Source organism: Stereum hirsutum (assembly GCF_000264905.1).
Source record: "Stereum hirsutum FP-91666 SS1 unplaced genomic scaffold STEHIscaffold_1, whole genome shotgun sequence".
NCBI classification, from domain to species: domain Eukaryota; kingdom Fungi; phylum Basidiomycota; class Agaricomycetes; order Russulales; family Stereaceae; genus Stereum; species Stereum hirsutum.
The window spans coordinates 1886945-1907085 of NW_006763131.1; the positions used below are offsets into that span (position 1 = coordinate 1886945).

At 54.3% G+C, this 20141-nt stretch overlaps 8 protein-coding genes across 8 annotated transcripts; 5 read left to right on the plus strand and 3 right to left on the minus strand.

Annotated features, from left to right (window-relative positions):
- Positions 1-91: 91 nt before the first annotated feature.
- Positions 92-1331, plus strand: STEHIDRAFT_117336 (uncharacterized protein). Its single transcript, XM_007298716.1, has 3 exons — positions 92-492; positions 552-1230; positions 1290-1331. The coding sequence occupies exons 1-2, from the start codon at positions 325-327 to the stop codon at positions 1185-1187; spliced, it is 804 nt and encodes a 267-aa protein (XP_007298778.1). The 5' UTR covers positions 92-324; the 3' UTR covers positions 1188-1230; positions 1290-1331.
- A 700-nt stretch (positions 1332-2031) lies between these two features.
- Positions 2032-5045, plus strand: STEHIDRAFT_117338 (amp dependent CoA ligase). Its single transcript, XM_007298717.1, has 20 exons — positions 2032-2233; positions 2296-2350; positions 2417-2431; positions 2503-2529; positions 2591-2639; positions 2708-3029; positions 3086-3148; positions 3219-3282; positions 3341-3355; positions 3409-3431; positions 3492-3515; positions 3576-3655; positions 3713-3746; positions 3800-3929; positions 3990-4191; positions 4246-4269; positions 4329-4342; positions 4394-4449; positions 4519-4734; positions 4807-5045. The coding sequence occupies exons 1-20, from the start codon at positions 2069-2071 to the stop codon at positions 4957-4959; spliced, it is 1731 nt and encodes a 576-aa protein (XP_007298779.1). The 5' UTR covers positions 2032-2068; the 3' UTR covers positions 4960-5045.
- A 181-nt stretch (positions 5046-5226) lies between these two features.
- STEHIDRAFT_46973 (uncharacterized protein) lies at positions 5227-6130 on the plus strand (the record flags this gene model as incomplete). The annotated part of the gene is made up of 2 exons (XM_007297967.1): positions 5227-5612; positions 5683-6130. 2 exons carry the CDS (start codon positions 5227-5229, stop codon positions 6128-6130), a joined length of 834 nt encoding a protein of 277 aa, XP_007298029.1.
- Positions 6131-6270: 140 nt separating this feature from the next.
- On the minus strand, positions 6271-8097 carry STEHIDRAFT_47088 (uncharacterized protein; the record flags this gene model as incomplete). The annotated part of the gene is made up of 8 exons (XM_007297973.1): positions 6271-6564; positions 6628-6769; positions 6821-6933; positions 6990-7127; positions 7150-7530; positions 7588-7833; positions 7891-7950; positions 8017-8097. The coding sequence occupies 8 exons, from the start codon at positions 8095-8097 to the stop codon at positions 6271-6273; spliced, it is 1455 nt and encodes a 484-aa protein (XP_007298035.1).
- Positions 8098-8323: 226 nt separating this feature from the next.
- STEHIDRAFT_143705 (uncharacterized protein) lies at positions 8324-11182 on the minus strand. Its single transcript, XM_007298718.1, has 2 exons — positions 10813-11182; positions 8324-10747 (listed from the first exon to the last, which is right to left on the minus strand). The coding sequence occupies exons 1-2, from the start codon at positions 11038-11040 to the stop codon at positions 8519-8521; spliced, it is 2457 nt and encodes an 818-aa protein (XP_007298780.1). The 5' UTR covers positions 11041-11182; the 3' UTR covers positions 8324-8518.
- A 142-nt stretch (positions 11183-11324) lies between these two features.
- Positions 11325-11861, plus strand: STEHIDRAFT_117341 (uncharacterized protein). Its single transcript, XM_007298719.1, has 2 exons — positions 11325-11675; positions 11733-11861. The coding sequence occupies exons 1-2, from the start codon at positions 11477-11479 to the stop codon at positions 11753-11755; spliced, it is 222 nt and encodes a 73-aa protein (XP_007298781.1). The 5' UTR covers positions 11325-11476; the 3' UTR covers positions 11756-11861.
- A 925-nt stretch (positions 11862-12786) lies between these two features.
- STEHIDRAFT_136250 (uncharacterized protein) lies at positions 12787-15167 on the minus strand (the record flags this gene model as incomplete). Its single annotated transcript, XM_007298720.1, has 2 exons — positions 12787-14978; positions 15056-15167. The coding sequence occupies 2 exons, from the start codon at positions 15165-15167 to the stop codon at positions 12787-12789; spliced, it is 2304 nt and encodes a 767-aa protein (XP_007298782.1).
- Positions 15168-15304: 137 nt separating this feature from the next.
- Positions 15305-19455, plus strand: STEHIDRAFT_143706 (uncharacterized protein). Its single transcript, XM_007298721.1, has 2 exons — positions 15305-16607; positions 16725-19455. Exons 1-2 carry the CDS (start codon positions 15477-15479, stop codon positions 18909-18911), a joined length of 3318 nt encoding a protein of 1105 aa, XP_007298783.1. The 5' UTR covers positions 15305-15476; the 3' UTR covers positions 18912-19455.
- Positions 19456-20141: the final 686 nt, after the last annotated feature.

The following is a 20141-nucleotide window of genomic DNA, read 5'->3' on the forward strand; positions in this document are numbered from 1 at the left end:
TCTTCTCGTTGCTGACATTGTGGCGGGCATTGTGATGGGCGGGCTTCAATGGGAGATAGATGCACTAATATGACATGGGGTACAGTTGCAATGCCATGTATCTACGTTGAACATGTTCTCTGAGTGGACAGGAGGTGACTGAGCAGAGGAGGCATACGGATATCTTGACTGTGTGGCGCAGACTCGGATGGTTGTGTTTTGTGCCCACGTGGCGCTGTTTAGCGCGTCGCGTCGCGTCCTTCAAATCTGAATTCATTCTTCCGTACCGCCTTTCAAGCACGTATACTACTACTTACACTCTCCTACACCAGTACTTCCTTCAAAATGTCCACTCGTCGTAGAATTGGAGTCAGTATTGCAACGTCGGAAGCAGCACGCCGCCAGCTCATGCAGGCCACGCCCTGCTGGCAGAAGGTATGGGCCTTACCGGACAATGCACCCCAAGGCTCGACGATCAAAGTCTTCAAATGGGTCAAAACCAACAAAATACAGGTACGTATATCTCATCCTTTTTTATGGATGAGTTCTCATCTTCCGAGCCTTGGTCGTAGCAATTCAGCGACGACGAAGGAGACGTGGACGAGCCGCTGGCTCCGCTTCCGGATGAGCCAGAGGTGGTAGAAGGGGAGGAGGAGGACCAGGACGAAAAGGAGGAGAGTACACCGGCTCTTGCACCGGATGTTTCAAGGGATATTTCTGAGCTCCCTCCGGCTTCGAAGGAGGAAGAGTCTCCTTCCAAAGCCCCTTCACCGAAACCTCACCCATTATCCATGTCCTTCCAGCCAAGTGGTCTCTCGGCAGAGCAGACGGTCGACGACCTCGACAACCCGCTACAGCCCGACATGGAGTCCTCAGACAATAACCTCGATATTGGAGAGACAAACCTCACTATGGGTGGGGAGCAGGTCGACGAGGGAGAGACGTTGATATTGGGAACGCCGCAAGACATGATGGGTAGTGATCTTGACCTTGGAGTGCCGGAGGGCGCAGGAGACGGGTTGGATTTGGATTCTGCGATGAATGTGGAGGGTGGGGAGGGGTTGGACTTGGATTTGTCGGGGCTGGGGCCGGATGGAGAGGCGTTTGAGTCGGCACACGATTTGTCGCAGATGGAGCCTACCGATGCGATTATGGGAGGGACTATGATGGATGACAGTATGGATCCTTTCGCGACGGAGCCAAGCTAGGGGTGAGGAGGGGTATTGTTAGGAGTTGTGCGCTCCATGTCGGGTGAGTGCCTGTCACTGTTCTGTTGGTTAGGCTATGCCTCACACCCTTGTACTTTCTAGTGTATCTTGAGTTATTGTATTCATATTCTTCGTGTGGTATGAGTTGATGGCATGGTGTCAGGACTTGACTTCCTCGCAACAAGGTCGATGCATGTCTGAAGCGTCCTAACTGGCTGCAGCGACCAGCAGCTACTCCCTTAGAGTTACCGATTCGGGTTGTGTCCCAAATCGGCACCCTCAACCTTGCCTCAACCCTTCTCGAGCGACCTAAGTCTACCACTTGCCGGCGGCGTTATGACCTACCAATTTGTATCTAGACGCACCATAACAAGAAGCCCGGCGGGCAAGTAGCCGCATGTATCACGACATATTATGGTCAGGGCAAACAATGTTCAGCCTTTCGAAAGGCCTGTCTTTCTCTGTGGTTCTGCCGGCTGAACCAAGTTATTCCGGCGAACTTCTAAAGTGTCTATCGAGAACTTGTGAGACAGGGTGATTGGTGGGAAATCACCACTGGCATGGGGTTTGCGTTTCGTTCCGAAGAATTTCAACAAGATCCGCTCGGAAGCGCTCAACTGGGTATGTTTCAACCATTCAGAAGCAGGTTGTCTCGGTGAGCTGCATGCGTAGTGCCCGAGAGCATGCAAAAAAAGGAAGGGAGGGTTTCTTATACTGCGAGATCCGTGTATCACGATGCTCTCGCAAGTTTCCAAGCGACCCCCGATACAACTAGTTCTCTCTCGATCGACAGCGGCTTATATAAAGGGCATTGCGCTGCAAGTTCCGTAAGTTCCTTTCCCCCCTTTTCCCTCCCACATTGCACCACTCGTAGACTCGATATGACCGAGTTTGAATCACCTTTCGGTCCTCTTCCTCACATCCCGGATGATGTTACCCTCCCTCAGTTTCTTTTGGATTCCACGCACCCTCGACGACCGGTACGCAAGGAGGGAATTCCATGGCTCATCGAGGATGCCACTGGACGGAGGATTGGATTTGAGGAGGTGCGTGGGGGCAGCAGTACGGCCCCTGTCAACATTATCCTCATGGAGTTACCCCGCAATAGATTCGCGCTCGTGTAGACGGTCTTGCAAACGCGCTAAGTCTCAAATGGTCAATACGTACGTTGTTTGAATACATGTCGGGTGCCGACTCGAACTTTTGACCGATACTTGTTGGTTCTCTAGGGGAAGACGAAGTTGGTATGTTGCTAGCCTACACTAGCACTCGCGCAAATTCAGTGCTAGTTTCTGACCTGTTTAATATACACAAGTCTGCATCTTCAGTCCAAACCATGTCGGTATGTCGTTCCGTTCGAGTCCGTTTGTCTTTTGTGCTGCAGCCTTACGACAGTGTGGCAGACTATCCCGTCGCAATCTATGCGGTACATAGGCTGGGTGCGATAGTCACGTAGGTTCCAGGTTCTCCTCTGCTCGACTACGTTGATTCTCATCTCTTCCATCTTCTGTGGAACGCAGGGCTGCAAACCCCGCGTACAACGCAGCCGAGCTTGAATATCAGCTGTCCACGACAAAAACTGTCAGCATAATCGTCCACCCCGCCTTCTTACCGGCAGCATTAGAGGCCGCGTCAAAATGTAGCATTCCAGCCGAGCGTATCATTCTTCTCAGTGATTCGCAATCATCGAAGTCGAAGGACGTGCATCCCCACCTGGACGACCTTATCGCCTACGGCCTGAGTCAGAAACCGAATTTCGTGGAGCGCAGGCTGGCGAAGGGCGAGGCAAAGACAAAGCTTGCGTTCCTGTCATTCTCGTCCGGGACGACAGGTAAACCCAAGGTTCGTCTGGTCTCTGCGGAATATGTTCCTCGCAGGTGCTGATGGTTGCGACCCAGGCCGTGGCCATCCCGCACTATGCTCCCATAGCCAATGTCCTCCAAATGACGCCCTCGCAAAAGGTACGTTTAATATAACACAAAGGCTGGTAAACGTAGAATTCCTGAAAGCAGTTTCTATTGGGTTCGAAAGCTGAACGAAAACTATACATCGTGGGACAAGCAACGATACAGGCCGGGAGATGTCTGCTCTGCAGGTGAGTCTTACTTTGTCTTCTACAATTCTGGGCCTGGTGATTGACTGTTTTCTCCCAGTGTTACCGTTTTTCCGTAAGCATTCTGCCTCTTAGCTACGCGTCGGTTTATTGATATGTATATAACAGACATCTATGGTCTTGTTGTGAACGTAGGCTGACTCAGGTCCTACTTACAATGGATGACATCCTCTGACCTTACGTTTCTATAGATGAGCTTCATGTTATTCGCAGGGGTAAGACACGCTTTGTAGTCTCTCTCGATATTTACTCACCATATCATGTATCCGGCATAGTTAACGCTTGTCGTCATCTCGAAATACGACCATGCCAGATTCTTAGAAAGCATTCACAAGTACCGCATAACTCATTTACTGTCAGTTTTTTTTTTTTGTGTTTTTTTGGCCATATCTCTGATCATCATGTTCTTCAGAGTCGTCCCTCCCCAGGTCGTGTTGCTCTGCAAGGTTCGGACCTCTTCATTCTCGAATGCTCTCTCGCGGGCTCACATCGCGAACAGCATCCTGCGACGAAGAAATACGACCTTAGCCACGTCCGCTTCCTCATGAGTGGCGCAGCACCGCTGTCCAAGGAGCTCACACAACAGTTACTCAAAGTCCTGCCAAACGCAGAGATTGGCCAGGGTTATGGTACGTTTATCACCGCCATTCTGTATCTGACCGACTTCAAGTCCTGACGATATGCGCCAGGTATGACGGAAACGTCGACGACTATCTGCATGGTCCCTTGGAATCAGAGGATCGGCACGTTGGGCAGTGGAGGGCAGTTTGTCGCTGGAATTCGCGCAAGGGTGCTGAAAGAGGATGGTTCGCTGGCGACGTATGGCGAGCAGGGTGAATTGCATGTTTCGGGGCCTGCTATGGCTTTGAGGTATTCCAATAACCCAGAGGCGTAAGTCGTTTCCTTGTGTTGTGCATGTTTAGTCTGAACTAACCGTTGGTCTAGGACGAATGAGACTTTCGTCGATGGGTACGTTGCTTCATCTGGATGACTTATTCTGGCTCGGACTAATGTTGTCTCCTCTACAGCTGGGTCCGCACAGGTATGCCCAATGAGCTATTTCATGGGTGATAGTTAATCTAGGGTAAAATAGGTGATGAGGTCGTCATTGACAAGAATAACGATGTCTATATCGTCGACAGGCTGAAGGTTCGTCTACTCTCATTCTGGCTCCAAAATCTTGATATGTTTCTAATCTATTGCTCATTTCTGAAACAGGAAATCATGAAAGTCCGTGGCTTCCAGGTAGCCCCAGCCGAGCTCGAAGGGCACTTGTTACAGCACCCCGCTGTTGCGGATACCTGCGTCGTGGGCGTGCCTGACGAGTACAGCGGCGAGGTCCCGTTGGCTTTCGTCGTTCTCCATCAGGAGATAGCGAGAAAGGCAGCATCAAACTCAACTGAAGCGGCGAAGCTGAAGGAGGATATCAAGAAGGTGCGCAGTCACTGTCTCTTTCCAGGTGACGCCGACGTAAACGGAAATTGATGTTCTTTCTCGATAACGTAGTGGGTCACTGACCATAAGGTGCACTACAAGAAGCTTGCTGGTGGTGTTGAGTTTGTGGACGTTATACCCAAGAACCCGAGTGGGAAGCTGTTGCGGAGGTTGCTGAGAGATAAGGCGAAGGAGCTTCGTGTGCCTGTGAAGGCGAAGCTATAAACTCAGAGAGACGGTGGTTGTGGACGGATTCTGAGCATTGCTGCATGTATAACGCATTTACCAACTATTGGATGGAACTCACCACCATACGACTGCTTTCACTAAAAGCATACAAACTGAAACCAAAATATTCAAGCCTTTTCGGTGGCGTAAACATATACTAGTATCTTGCTGTGTGGCCCCGCTTAGGTAAGAAAAGGCGAACCGCCTCGCCGCCAACGCGTCTGCCTCCAGATTTTTCCAAGTCGCGTTGCGTTTCGTGTTCCAATGGTCAGACGCATCCCGACCCAGGTGCACCAACAGGCCTCCCGTCTTCTCAAGACAAACTTCATAAAACGAGAACCAGCATGGTACAGAGCCGTCCTTGACAACCCTCCTCTCCCTCTACCCGCTCGCGCACCACCACGGCGAACGGCCTTCGACGCACCTACGTCCAAGCCTGGCCTCCCTCCGAGAAAAACTCCAGGTCCAAAACCGCTGCCTATCACCTACATAGAGGATGAGGTCCGAAGACAGTTCTTTAGAGATCACTCGTTCGAGACATTTCGTCCGGTGAGCTTGGTGGAGGCAGGAACTATTGAGGAGGAGAACCCGATTCAAGGGGAAATTTGGACGAGGCTTCGTCAGAGAGGGCGGAATCCGAGTCCTGAAACGTATGTTTCGTGTGAATCGTTATTATCCTGAGACTTAGAACTGACAACCGTTATTCCGCTCTGTTGTTAGTGCTGTCCGGTTCGCTGTGAACCTCCACGTCCACCACAGCTTTCCCCTCACAGAAGCCTACTCAACTGCCATCGGTCAATTCCGCGCTCTCCGCTCAGAACAACACATCGCCACCGCCTTCGCAGCCCAAGAGGCCGAAGCCTACGGCGCACTCTTCGGTCCCTCCGCCGTACAGCGCGGGTTCGCAAAGGAGGAGCGTGTGTTCGCGAAGAACAAGATGAAGCAGGAGGAGATTGACGAGAAAGAGTTGACGGCGAGGAAGCGTTGGCGCGCGATTGTGAACAGGGGAGGACACATCGGAGAGTGGAGCAAGGGAGAGCAGTATGTGAGGTTATGGAAGGAGGGTCTGAGGCCGGATTATTCGCCTCAGTTGACGGCGCCGATACAGGAGGCTCCGAGCAAGTATGATATCGCAGCGTCGCCGGATTACATGGGTCTCAAGCGATAGGTCGTTTTTGTACCCGCTGCTTTCCCTTATTCCACTCTCTTATCCGCCCACTCTACTCCTCAACATCGCGCCACGAAGTTCTGTGGACTTTGAAGATGCGAAGAAAGGTCCATTACACAACTACAGCTACATACAAAAAATCATGCCTTAATCTTCGACTGTGCCGCCTGGGCAGCGTTCATCTCCATCCACGTCTTCTCCACGAACCCGAGCAGCTTTTGCATGTCTGAACTCCAGTCGTTCATGACGTCCTCTGCGCTACGCTTGTTGCGGAAGTTGATGATCCCTGCTGGACGGTCGATACGCGCCCAAATCGTCCCTGAGACGACGAGACGACCAAGTGTCTCTTCTGCTTGTTGTGCGCTGAGATCAAGGAGGGAGTTGAGACGGGTAAGGGTGATGCGGGTGTAGTATTTGGCGATGACGCGGATGTTCTGTGAACAATTAAAACACAACTATCAATACCAAGTAACATGAGAAAAGGGTTCAAGTCATACGTGTTCGATGACCCGAGTATGGAGGTCCTTCCAGTGCTTTTCCTCCTTGAACGTTTCCGTTTGACGGAGGAAGGGGCCATAGATGGACTCGATGCCGGGCCACCTCATCAGCTCCGTCGTGGTAAACGACTTGACAAGGTTGCTGCAATATCGTCAGTGACCCTGTCCAGAGACAAATACAAGTATCACGTACTAGTGCAGCTCGAGTTTTGTGAGAGCAGGATCCAGGAATAGCCGGTGCATCATATCTGACTGCTCATTGTCGTGTGGCGCCAGAACCACGAAGTAGACAATGTGTTCGAGGGCCTAAATGAAGGAAATGTCAGTGTTGAGCCCAATACTTCATGGAAGAATCGACCTACTATTCGGCCCTTGCCACTAACATCCTCTTTGATTGTTGGTGTCTCCCAAACCTTGTAGTAGTACTTGGCGACGTCGAGGTAAGCAGTGTGGCGGAGGCCGTGTTGGACCATCATGTCGTAGTATTTGAGTTTGAGATCCTACGAATAACTCAGCATGGACTAGATAACTCAAACAAAAATTGGAACACACCTCATTTTCCTTCTCCTTCAAGAACTCCTCGTTGACCTTCCTACTCCCGACCCGGACCTTCACCCATTCACCCTCTCCGCCACCCATAGCGTCCTTGCCGTCCTTCCCACTCTCTGCATCCTTCAGTCTCGCCACAGCGATCAGCAACCTCATCTGCTCCAGAATAAATTCTGTCTTCTCTCGGCGCTCCATGGAGGAGTATGTCTCGACTTGCAGGTCAGATAAGAGGTCAGATGCAGTGATGAAGGCTTCGCGAGCCTCGGGAGAAGTTGCGGCGCCAGTCGAGGCGAGAGATTCATGATGTTGAGCGAGAAGAAGAGTGACGCGCGCTCGTTGTGTTTCCAAAAAGATCTTATGTATGGTGTCAGCGTCATTGACATCGAACAATCATCATAACAAAGCACGTACCTTTCCCTCCGTAACGGCACGCAGAGTCTCAAGAAGCTCAAGCCACTTCTCCAACCCATCCCGCTGCTTGATCTCCTCCAACCAGCCCATAGCGAGCTCCACCATCGCCTGAATGGAAGCCTTGAGCTGGCCCTGTTTCTTGCTCAGCACATTGATACTCGAGATCAATTGTTTGTGGTCCCGTGCGGCGTAGCAAAGTTCGAGGATGGCCGTTACGAGACGGGTGGTAGACTTCAAGTCTGATGCCTACATGGAACCTACAGGTAAACCCTTGGCCACGAAGGAGAAGATAATGAAGCATACATTTCGTGTTTGTTTCTCGAGCGCAAAGAGCTTTTCGAGTGAATCCTGTAGCTTCCCTGACTTTTGAACAACATCGGTAAGCTTCACGCCGCGCGTCCCTCAACGAGTTTCATCTATGCCACATACCTCAGCCAGTGACTTCGCCTCAGGCAAAGCCTCGTCCACCTCTTTGGTGTAATCCTTTTCTTGCTTCTTCGGTTCAGACATGTAGTATTCGTAGATGTATTCGTGGGCGGTGTGTGGGGGTCTGGAGGGCGCAGGGGATGAGGACGATGACGATGAAGCAGAGTTTGAGCTGTGGCTGGCGGCGCGTACGCGTCCTCGCGATTCAATCGCGTTCTCAGGCGCCGAGGCGTCGGTCCTGTCAGCTCGGACGACGCCGAGCGGACCAAGTTCGAGCGGTGTGTCGTGCGCTGGTGTGGCGCCCTGCGATGGGGGTTGAAAGTCGGTCGTATTTGTCAGGTCGTCAAGTTCGTGGTGCGTATAAGTAGTGTTATCGTGAATAGCGTTAGATGAGTTCGTGTCCGTTCGTATGACAGTCTGAGCAGTGTCCTGCGTCCAGCGAGAGCACCAAAACCATACAGTAATCGTAAGTAAACGTGAAGATCGTACGTGATGACGGAGAGGATTATACACAGACAGGGGAGATCGCGCCGTTCATCCCCACTCCCAATCCCATCCCTGTCGCGGGCCTCTCATACTCCTGGTGAGCATGAATCCCTTCCTTCTCCCTCTCCTTCTCCTGGTCGTTCTCCTCCGTCGGTGAGCCCACCTCCATAACTTCCATCGCATGGTCCTCTCCTCCGTGACGTCCATTTTCTTGTGGATGATTTATCTCTTGTTGTTTTCTGTGTCCACTGAACGGAGCCGGAGTCATAGCCCAAATCTCACGAGCGACGGATGTCATGAGATTAGGCCCGAACATCATCGTCCTCCACGCAAGGGATATGGCCCCACTGACCGCCTGAGGGACGTACAGCTGCGGGATGTGCGGCAATCCAGGTAGTCCAGGTACGTGCAATTTTGGCTCTTCCTTCGATGGCTCCGGCTCCGGCTCGACGATAGCGTGGATATACTTCGTCTCCGTCGACACGACCGCGCTGATCTCCTTCGACTCCACGGCCGGCGTCGCATCGATTTCTTCCTCCTCGACATCCGGAACGGCATCGACCTCCATCTCCGCATACTCAGGCATCGCCTGCACCTCCATCTCCTGCACCTCCGGCATGACCTGTATTTCTTCCTCCTGCACCTCCGGCTGTACCTGTATCTCCTGATCCACATTCACACGGTTCACGACGGCCATGACCCCCCTCTCCCTCGTCCTCACCGTCGCATCGACCGCCTTATTGTACCTCGCAGGAGGTAACGGCGAGCGATACACCGCCGCCTTGCGTTCGACGAGCCGCATAGACTGCAGATGGGGCAACATCTCCGAGACACGCATCCAGCCCTGCGAATGCGTCTCGATGAACCCCGGCCTGTTCCTCTCATGGAACCACTTCAGGTTCTCGATATACGGCGAGAGATGCGACAACAATATCGAAGCCTGGAGCGGATCGCGGATCCAGGAATGTCCCATGTGGAGCTTGAAGAGCGAGCGGGAGGAGACGTCCGTGTGCGCGTAGATGGTCTCGTTCCCGGCGGGGAGAGCGTTCACCACGACTGCGAGAGTGTGCAGACGGCGACATTTCGCGGTTAGCGGGGCGAGTCCTTCGAGTGTGAGTTGTGGAGGGCCAGAGGCGATGGGGAAGCGGGCGAAGGGGGAGAGACGGAGGATTTCGAGGTTGGGACAGGCACTGGCGATGCGGTATATGTCCGAGTTCGAATAGATCACTGATTCGGGGAGGTCGATCTCCAGACGTTGAAGAGACGGCAAGCTCGAAATCCCATCCATCGCGAGCCTCCTCGCGCTGAACTCCGCCCTCGCCGTCGAACGAATGAGATCATTAAACCTCGACACGCTGCTCGCCGAGACCTTCAGCGACTGCAACGAGTCCCCGAACGAATGACACAAAAGCGCACAGAGCTCCTGCCAGTCCGCCCTCTCGAACGGATCCTCGACGACGAGCTCGAGCTGCGCGAGCGGAGTCGCCAGGTGCCTCAGGAACACGACGATATTCGCCACCTCGCCCGTAAGGTGCAAATGCCTCAGCGCCCCAAACGCACCCACGATCGGCCCCCTCGTCCCCGTCCCCTCCTCCGTCAACCTCAACGTCGACCGCTTAATCTCCGTAAAATCAATATCCTCGCCCGAAAACACCCCGCTATCCGGCGAATCCGGACTATCAGGAGTGTCGTACCCCGAGCCGCCAGCCCCACCCACCACCTCGATATCATCAAAGAACCCCTCGACAGCCGTCATCGACCTCCCCGTCAGATCGACCTGCAAGCTCCTCAACGCCCCCAACTCGGACGCCCACCGTCCCACACCGGGCGAAAGCGCACCAGGCGCCATGAGCGCGACCCGTTCCAGCTCCGTCTGCGGCCTCAACAGCCTCGCGAAATCGTCCGGGAGGCTGCTCGGCGAGCTGATCGACAACGAGGCGAGCCGCGTGCGCATGGAGAGGTCGGTCAGGAAGGCGCGCAGTTGTGGGAATTTCCCACCGAGCTCGAGGACTAGGTTTTGCAGGTCTGGGTTCAGGAAGAGGTGCGCGCGGTCGAGGCCCGCGGGCGTTTCGGCGCGCCAGATGAGGGTGGTGAGGTTGGGGAGGATGTACGTGCGAGGACGGTATTCTTCGATTATGGGGAAGATGGAGGGAGAGATGGATTTGGAGGATTCGTCGTAGGTGAGACGACGGACGCGGGAACCGTATTCGAGGATTTTGGACCAGTCTTCTTCGAGTGGCATGATGGCCTACATACATAAGTTAATTTCAGTTCACTAAGCCAGAGAATTCACAGAAAGAAATGGAAACGCACCAAACCCAAACCAGGACGACGAGACCTCTTAAACAAATGATTCGGAAACTGAGTAATCAGCGGAAGAAGCGAATCCAGCTCCTTCCACAGCATATCCAACGCCGGCTCACAAAACGCCCTACACGTCCTCGCGATCCTCGACAGCGACCTCTTCCCGCCCGGAGAATCGGTCACATACTCGAGCAACTTCCTCGTCGCGTCTGCGTCTCTGAATATCGTGGGGCCCATCGCCTGATGATGCACGGAATACGAAACGTAAGAGGATTGGGAGGCGTTAGATCTTTGGCGGCGGAGGCTGTTCGATTTGGATTTGGATTTGGAGGGGAATAGACTGTTGATGCTGCCGCGGGAGGAACGACGGAAGAGCGGGTTTGGGAGGGAGATGGAGACAGAGGATACTTTAGAACGGACGCGGTTAGCCCAGCTGGTGGTGGTGGGCGGCGTAGAAGATGAAGACATGGTGCGAGAGGGAGGGGGCGGGACAGAAATACTACCCCTTACAGCGCATACGTGCGTTACACGCAAAGGACACGCACGGCAGGGCTGGGGTTAGCTCCGCCTTGGGCCATCGAAACATCGTGAAGGCCACACTTGTGATAGACTGGGATCGCGAAGGCCACGGCTGTGACTGAGATCGCGGAACGAGGACCTTAGACGGATAGAAATGGACGACGATGCACCGCAAAGGACGACGGCTGGACTCGGCTGGAAGGGTCAGAGTAGTGCGTGTGGCCCACCTGGACCACAATGCGGAGTCGACGCGCCACATATCCATGAAGGTGAGAAGATTAGACAGGGAAACATGGGCGGTGCGCATCTAGGAGGAGATGCAGGCAGGGTTCATCTGCACGATTGGTGTTCATCTAAGAGAAGAAATGTGGGGTCCGTGCGGCTGTCAGTGATCAGAATGTTTGCCTCACGCTTCAGAATCATCGTCCTATAAATGTTCTCCTAACACGGTCCTGGACCTATAAGCGTCCTCCTGACGTTGTAGAGTTATATGCATCCCATAAGCAGAGAGCTCATCATCTACTGTATCCTGCGCGGCCCGTAAGCAGTGTATCATAGTGCAGCAGAAACGCGGTTTAATGAAGCAGGCCCGGCGGTTCAGGCAACTGAAGGGGAGGGGACGTGATGCACGAGGATAACACGCAATCATCGCTTCGCCGCCTTGTTATAGCCAAAAGCAAAAACCGTAAACGCACAACCATCATCGGTATCGCGCATCTCAATCAAAACATGACCACATAAGAGTGAAGGAACACGACAAGAAACACGATAAAGGCGCGGATAAAGCCCGAGCATAAAAGACGAGCAAGTCTATCTAGACACTAGACAAACCACCCCTCGAATCGAATCTCGATCAATCCTCGCAATGTGTTGCAACGCGGATTCAACGGTCCTCGTCCTCGCTAGATCAACGCCTGGATCATCATTGCTTCTCCAGAGAGCAAGGGGAGAGGGGGGAGGGGGGACCAAACGATGGCACGCCATCGCGCATCTCAATCGAGACAATTGGCACCCTCTCGTCATCGCGCATCTCAATATAAGATTCAATATTTAAGAGTGAAAGTGAAAGAAGAGGATAAGAGAACACGACCACGAACACGACCAAGCTCAAGCCCGAGGAAAAGTCTGTCTTGTCTAGACTTTGAACATTGACCATCGGACAAACGCCCTTCGAATCTCGCAATGCAACGCGGAATCGACGGTCCCCGGTCCTCGCTAGTTCGTCATTGCCATCAGCGAGCAGGGGGGGACCAAACGATGATAAAATAATGCACAGAGCAAAAGAGCAAAAGAGCAAGAGACGACTTTGACTTATAACAAGAACACAAAAAACGAACCTATATCCCTTCATCTCCGAGTCCACAAACCTACATACCAGTGTCTCCCTACCTCAAACTCGTTCCAACCCTCCAACCTCGTATCCGTTCCCTCTCTAGTCCCCTCCATCCCTCAAGTCCTCCATCTCTAAAGCTCCCCAACCTCCCACGGAACCGGCTCCCCCTCCCAATCCCCATCTTCCTCCTCCACCTCCACCCTCTCCCTTTCCCTCTCTTCCCCCTCCCCTCCTTCCCCCATCTCATCTCCCTCCCTTTCCCACTCCCCCATCCCATACCCGTCCATCTCCCCCATCTCCCCCATCTCATCCTCCCCCTCAACCTCCCCAACCCCCCAAACCTCCCCTCCCCTCCCTCCCTCATATCCCCCCTTCCCGCTCAACAACCCCCTCACCAGCCCTTCCTGCTTCCTATCTCGCGCTCTGGCGCTACTTTTGGAGGGTGAGATGGCCAGGAGACGAAGGAGGTGATCGGGGAGGGAGATGGATATCGGGGCGTCCGAGGTGGGTGCGTGTTGTGCAGAGTTTTGGGTGGGATGGGAAGAGGAAGCGACGAGGGCTGCGCGGGAAATGGAAGCGAAACGAAGGATGGGATCGTCGATGTCGATATCCGAGCCTTCACCAGTCCCAGTCCCCATCCCGTTCTTACCACTCCTACTCCGAAGCCCCTGTTTCTGCCACCTCCATTCCCGGACCTGTACATTATCCATCCCGTTCTCCTCTGAACTCTCGTCCTCATCTCCATCCCTCTCCCCATCCCCGTCTCCAGCGTGGTCGTGGTCGTGTTCTATTCCTAACTTGACTTTCTTACGCCCCGGACCCGCGGCTTTGTATTTCGATTTTGTGGAGGAGTATGGATCTGGGTGTGTAGCGGGGGGAGGAGAGGGTGGAAGGAGCTGTGATTGGAGTTGGAATTGAGAGTGGAATTGAGAAGGGGTCGGGGTGGGACGCGATGATGATGCTGAAGCTTCTGGTTCGTGCGAGGAGTCGGGGTGGGCGCGTTTGACGGAGGTCCGACGATTCGAGTTAGATATGTTAGCGGAGGTGGAGGTGGAGGTGGGGATGGATGAGGAGACCTTCCCCTTCGTAGGTTCCTCGGACGTCTCAGCAGCGGTGGCGAGAATGGCATGCAAGTTATTCATCTTCCCGAATGAGAACCCATTGATATGTGCGTGTGCGTGTTTTTGTCTCGTGCGTTTCGTCTCCTTCTTCCCATCCATCTTCCCGTTCGTGTTCGTCTTTGTTTGGGCAGCCACCTTGCCCTTTCCCTTTCCCTTCACATTGCCAGAATCCTGGACAATTCCAAGTCCAAGTCCAGACTCCTCCTCCTCCCCCGAAGAGCCAGAAACACTCCTGCTTCCACTCCTGCTTCCGCTTCTTCCGCGTCGTGATTGTGATTGAGAACTAGCCCCGAAGATATTCCCGTTCCCGTTCCCGTTCCCATTTCCACCTCTCGTAAACGCGCGCCGCAAGTCCCCCAATTTCGGCATAGACTTGCTTGCGAGAGGTGTAGCAGCAGGTTTGGAGGATGCGTTTGCGGAAGGCACTGTGACAGCGAGTTCGTCCACGTCTTCGAATATAGGAATGAAGTTCGCGCCGCGGGGAGGGGGCTTGAGCGGTGAAGGGGCGATGAACGACGAAGAGTATCCTGGGCCCTCTCTCTCTCCCTCTCCCTTTCCCCCACTCTCACCTTCATCGCCATCACTATCACTATCAGGAGCCCCCAAAAAGTCGAGCTTGCGGAACGGCTTGGTATTGGCATTGCCGGTGATCAGAGAGGACGAGAAAGAAGAGAAAGAAGAGGAGAGAGAGGAAGAGAGTCGTTGTTTCTTCGGTGAAGGCGAGACGAGTTCGCCGCGGAGACGTTTGCGCGCTTTGGATATTGCGTGATTGAGGGTTGGATCGCCTAGTCCGAGTGATGTGACCGTGGAAGAAGAGGGTTGGCCTTGACGTTGAGAGATAGGGGGGAAGAGGTCTGGAGAGGGAGATCTTGAATGCTCAGGTTCAGGTTTACGAAGCGAGGCGAAAGGATTAGGAAGTCTACGATCGACTTTCGCAGAAGCAGCATGTGCATGCGATCGTTGGGCTTTCGACTTGTCTTTCACGGGAGAGAACGGGTTGTTGGTACTCGAGACGGGTTGGGTGGGGACAACTGCGCGTGATTTGGGGAGGATGGAAGAGGTCGTTGGTGGACGGGGAACGGAACGGGGTGGGGTGCTTGGTGGGATCGGGTGTTTGGGAGTTGGTGCAGGAGCAGGAGCGGTAGAGGTAGAAGCAGATTTTTCGGCTTTGGATAGTTTTTTGTAGAGTTTGTATCTGTCCGCTAGAATCGCGAAGTGTGATGATGAGTGCATAAGGGTGATGAGGTTGAAGAAGAACTCTAAACTAAACGACACGTACCCATCCCGGCGGATTTGATATCGTCGACAGAGGGGTCTTTGCCATGCTTGGTCTTGAAATCGCGTTCGAAAGCCTTGAGTTCAACGCGTACGGCAGCGGCGTCGGTGCTCATCGTGGTTGAGAGTGAACGTCGTGTGGAACTGAGAGCGCGCGAGAGACGCGAAGGGCTTGGCGCGTCGGCAGGCCACGTGGGCGCGAGGACTGTGAACCAAAAACAGCGGACAAGGCGTGGGCCTGTGAGGCGGTGGGTGATTGTGTTCGGCGTTGCCGGTGAAGTCGCTTTGACCTTTAACGTCTCTCTCTCGCTCGATACCCTTCTCAATCACGAACAGACGCTGCGCTGGCGCATGCACGATCTCTAGCATTATAATAAATAGCATATATATACTGATACCCGACAGCGACGGTTTAAGAGGCCCGCATGGCCGCATATGTCCCTCACCCACCTCGTCCTCGTCCCTCTGACGCCCACATCCGCCCACCTCACAGGCCGGCCTCGCTGCACTCCTCTGCCAAGCGATCCCCTTCCGCCACCTCCGACTGGTTCGACGCCCCGTCCTCCGTGCACAACGACCCCAGCCTCGCCTTCATCCCACCCGTCCCCCGTCTCGTCCTCGACCACGCAGAGCCCATCCCTCGTCCGCGCACGACCCCGCCAGAGTCCACCCAGGACGCGATGCCACTCCGCAAAGGCAAAGGCCAGCACCTTCCCTCCCTCCTCGGCACCCTCTCCACCACCACTGCCAACGACCCCGCTTTCTCTTCCAACCCCTCCTTCAACCCGCACTCTTCCAACGATGCCTTCCTCAAACCACCCCCCACACCCCAACGAGGCCGCACCCCCGAAACGCGCCGTTTCTCCGAACTAAGCCTGCTCCCCTCCCCCGCCTGGGACTCCCGTCCGTCCTACACTAGTACTCCCCACCCTTACCTGAACGGCCTCCAGGCAGTCCCCCTATCCGATCACGATCTCGCCGCCACCTCCATCGGAATGATGGCCATCTCCTCTCCCTCTTCCCACACCTCCTCCTCCGGCTCCTCTTCGTGGTCTTCGCACGATAGCTCAGAGATACTCACCCCTGTCGATACAGCTCCGGTCGTACAGGATGCAAACACGAAGGCTCAGAGAGGTCGTCTTCCACCGGCTTATGTCGCGGACCCTAGTGCCGATCCTGCGTCGAGCGCCCATGCTAATGCCAACAACTCTAATCCTGGAAACTCTGCCTCTGCCTCTGTTTCTCCTTCTGCGACTTCCGCTCAACGACCTCAGAAACAACGCAAGAGAACGTCCAGTCGTCCCCCGCCGGCTGAGATCACACCCATAGAAGAGCTGGAGGAAACGACGTCGATTCATCGGTTGCGACATACGCCTGAACCTGAACGGAATTATCGAAGTGCTAGTACGCCTCCGACTCGAGCGGCGGTTGGAGAGGCCAGTTATGCGCCTATGCCTCAGCCGCAGGTGCTACCGTCACAGGGCCAGGTTCGACCACCACCACCACGACCATCACGGTCACAAACGCAGACTCAGGCTCAGGCTTCATCACGTCCTGTAAGTACGCGTCCTTCTCCTCCTTCCCATCCTTTCTCATCTTCATCATCAATTCACTCAGTTACATCCACCCACACTCACACCCACACTCACACTCACACTTACACTCACATACAGACACACAAAAAAGGCTCAACGGACGCCTCGAACCCGCTCGTGCTCAACCTCAAACCAGGCCAGATCGCGCCTGCCTCTATCTTCCAGCCTCCGCCGAGGATGACTTCTCTACATTCTCATTCTCATTCTCCTTCTCATCCCCATTCTCATTCCCATGCTCCGTATCCTCCTCCGCCTTCCGCGTATTCCCAGCCGACTGCAGCGTATGTAAGCCAAGGACAAGGACAAGAAGAGGAGGCGGAATACAGACAACCCCCCCACGCAGCGATGTATCCCCCTTCCCAAAACTCACCAACCCTGCCAAATCCGCCAAATCCGCCTCGCCGCGCGAACACGATGCCGCCCGGGATTTCTGGGGTGGGGGATCTATACGGCGTCCCCCCACCTCCTCCGCCTGCTCAGTCGCCATGGGGTGAAGTGCCGGGACAAGGGATGATGATGCCGCGTGAAGCACCGGTTTATAGACCTACGCCATCGCCACCTGGACCTTCGCCGACGCCGCCTGGGATGAGAGGGTCGTCGACGCCGCCTGGGATGAGAGGTTCACCGGTGCCTCCTGCGTTGCGAGGGTCGTCGACGCCGACGCAGCCTGTGTTGAGACCTTCACCAACACCAACACCGACACCGCCGTACACACCATCGCCGGTTAATGGATCTTCGCCTGTGTATGCCTCGTCCTCGTCACCAATGAAGGGTTCGTCTCCGGTCAACCGTTCGCAAACTTCGGCCTCACCCGCCGCGGTGTCGAGAATACGAGCAGTACAGGGCAATAGACGGACGGCGTCGGAGGGGGTGTTTCAACAGGTGCCGATTCCTAATGATATGCTGGGAGTGGGAGGAAGTGGAGGAGGAGGAGGAGTTCCGTTGGCGTTGATGCCAGGCCAAGGACTGGGACAAGGACAAGGACAAGGACAGAGGTCGTCGCCACAACCACAGCCTCCTACGCCTACCTCGCACGGATACGGACAAGAATATCGTAGAGATGTGGGTATGGGTATGGGTATGGGTATGAACGCACCAGCACCAGCACCACCACCACCACCACAGTTACCGCGACACGCTACAGCCCCCTCCGTACCTAGCCGTAATCATCGTCGAGACCTGAGCGCACCACCGCCCCCGCTTCCGCGACATGCCACTGCACCTCCTTCGACGACGGCACGGTATGAACCTCCTTCACGAACCCTAGCGCATGAACGACCCGAACCACCAGATATCCACGTCCCCCCGCCGCCACCACCCCCTTCTATATCCTCGTCTGCGAGCACGAACGGGAGGGGTTTGAAACCGAGTCATGTGCCGAGGAGATTGGTGATGCCGATGCCGCTTGCGGGCTCAGCGGGGTCTGGGTCGGTTGGCGGGGGTGGTGGGTATGATGGTGCTGGTGGAGGAAGTGGAGGAAGTAGAGGAGGAGAAGGTGTGGGAGGAAACTACGACCCCTACGCCATGCCGGAGCGGAGAGTCCAGAGATCTCAAACGATGGACCCAGGTTCTAGTTCATATCAGGAAAGGTCCCAGGGACAGGGTCAGATGCAAGGAAAAGCGAGCACGATACCGATGGCGCCGGTTAGTGGACCGGGTTCGAGGAATGTGTTGAGGAAGAAGGGGACGGTGAGTAGGGGTGGCACTGGGAATGGGAATGGAGCTGGGAATGGAGGGGAACGTGAACGTGAACGGCAGCCTACACTTCCGGGGATTCAGCCGCATGATACTGCACCACCGTCGTCGTCTTTCAACTACCAACCTCCACCATCCAACAACGACAACAACTATCCCTCAAACTCAAACTCAAACTCAAACCCAAACCCAAACCCCTCAAGCTCGAACCTCAGACCACCACAACCAAGAGAACAACAACCCTACGATCCCCCCGTCCAACCGCCCCAACGCTCCCAAAGCCTCTACATATACGGCGGTGACGTGCAGGTGGGGATGCAGGCGGGGATGGTGGATCGGGAGGAGGTGGAGATCGCGATGGCGAGGGCGATGGTTAAGGAGGTGGCGATTAGGGAGAGGGAGGAGAGGGAGGAGGCGGCGATTAGGGAGAGGGAGGCGACGTTGAGTACGGCGGGGATTGGGGGCGGTGTGGGGGCGGGAGGGATGGGAGGAAGTGGAAGTGGAAGTGGAGGGGGAGGAGGGGCGGGGAGAGAGAAGAAGGTGTCCAGGAGGTTGACGAAGAAGCGGTAGGGCGTTGGGTGTTTGGTGGTTGGTTGAGTATGGGACTTTGCTTTGGGAGTTTTTGTTGTTGCGTTGATCGACTTGACATTTACTTGCTCTTGTTCTTCTTACTTGCGTTTCCTTTCTTGGGCTTGGGATGGACTGAAAATGCGTCTTTTGGGTCTTTGTTGCTCGTTCTCCTTTCCTGTTCTTGTTGTCGCTCTGTCTGTCTGTACGTCGTTACATCACTATTATCAGTTATTTGAAGCTCTCGTGTTACCTAATATCTAGTATATCCCACACATCATCATCATCATCATCATCATCATCGTTACCCGGCTAGCTAAATTACTATATCATCATCATGCTCTGTGCTCTGCGCTATGACTTCGCTAATACTTTTGTTCTTATTTCTTTTTGACGTCTCAGGCTGTTTTCTTGGAGGCCACGGCCTTGGACACTCACTCGTGCATATATCACGAGAATTATATACTTACACATTCACATCCACATCCACATACGACACGTTGAACGCCTTCTTCGACATATTTTTCCAAGGTCTGTCCGGGGAGACCACTTAATACATGTACGAGGCTCATCTCAATGTTCAACGTTCATTCCTAGTCCGACTCCGAGGTCGCCGTCCCAGTTACCGTCGTGCGCTTCTCATTGTCCCTGCTTCTCCGCCCTTCGTTCCTGCCGTAACGTTTGTTCGTCGACGCCTAACGTAACGGTTCCCGTGCGTCGGGAACGATTGCTTATGTGGGTGCGACGGTGAACTCGCTAGCGCTTGTCAGTTGGGCTTCAAGGGGTGGGTCGCTTAGCGGGAGACGGAGGCTGTGAGTATGTATATTCACTGAATAGGGGGACTTGTTGCATGTTCGCCGTTCCGTGTTTTTCTTCTTTCGCTTTTTTGCTTCTCACTTTTCACTATTTCGAGGTCCTGCGATCCAGAATGACCGTGACGGACGTGCAATGGCAGCCTTCGATACCTGCCAGTGGGAGGGCGGACTGAGTTGCTTGCCAGTAGGTCCTTCATACCCTTCGAACCGAAGCCGCAAGATTGCCAAAGACGAATAATTATGGTGTAGTTCGCCATATATTGTTTTATAGTCGTTTGTAAGTAATTCGCTTTTTCTGATTGGTCGTCACTAATCCTCCTTATCATTCTTACGGTGCAATATTAATCACAAGTGAATTTTATACGACAGCTGCTACATCGTCATCCAAGACTAATATTGCGCAGACTCCCCTGCAAGT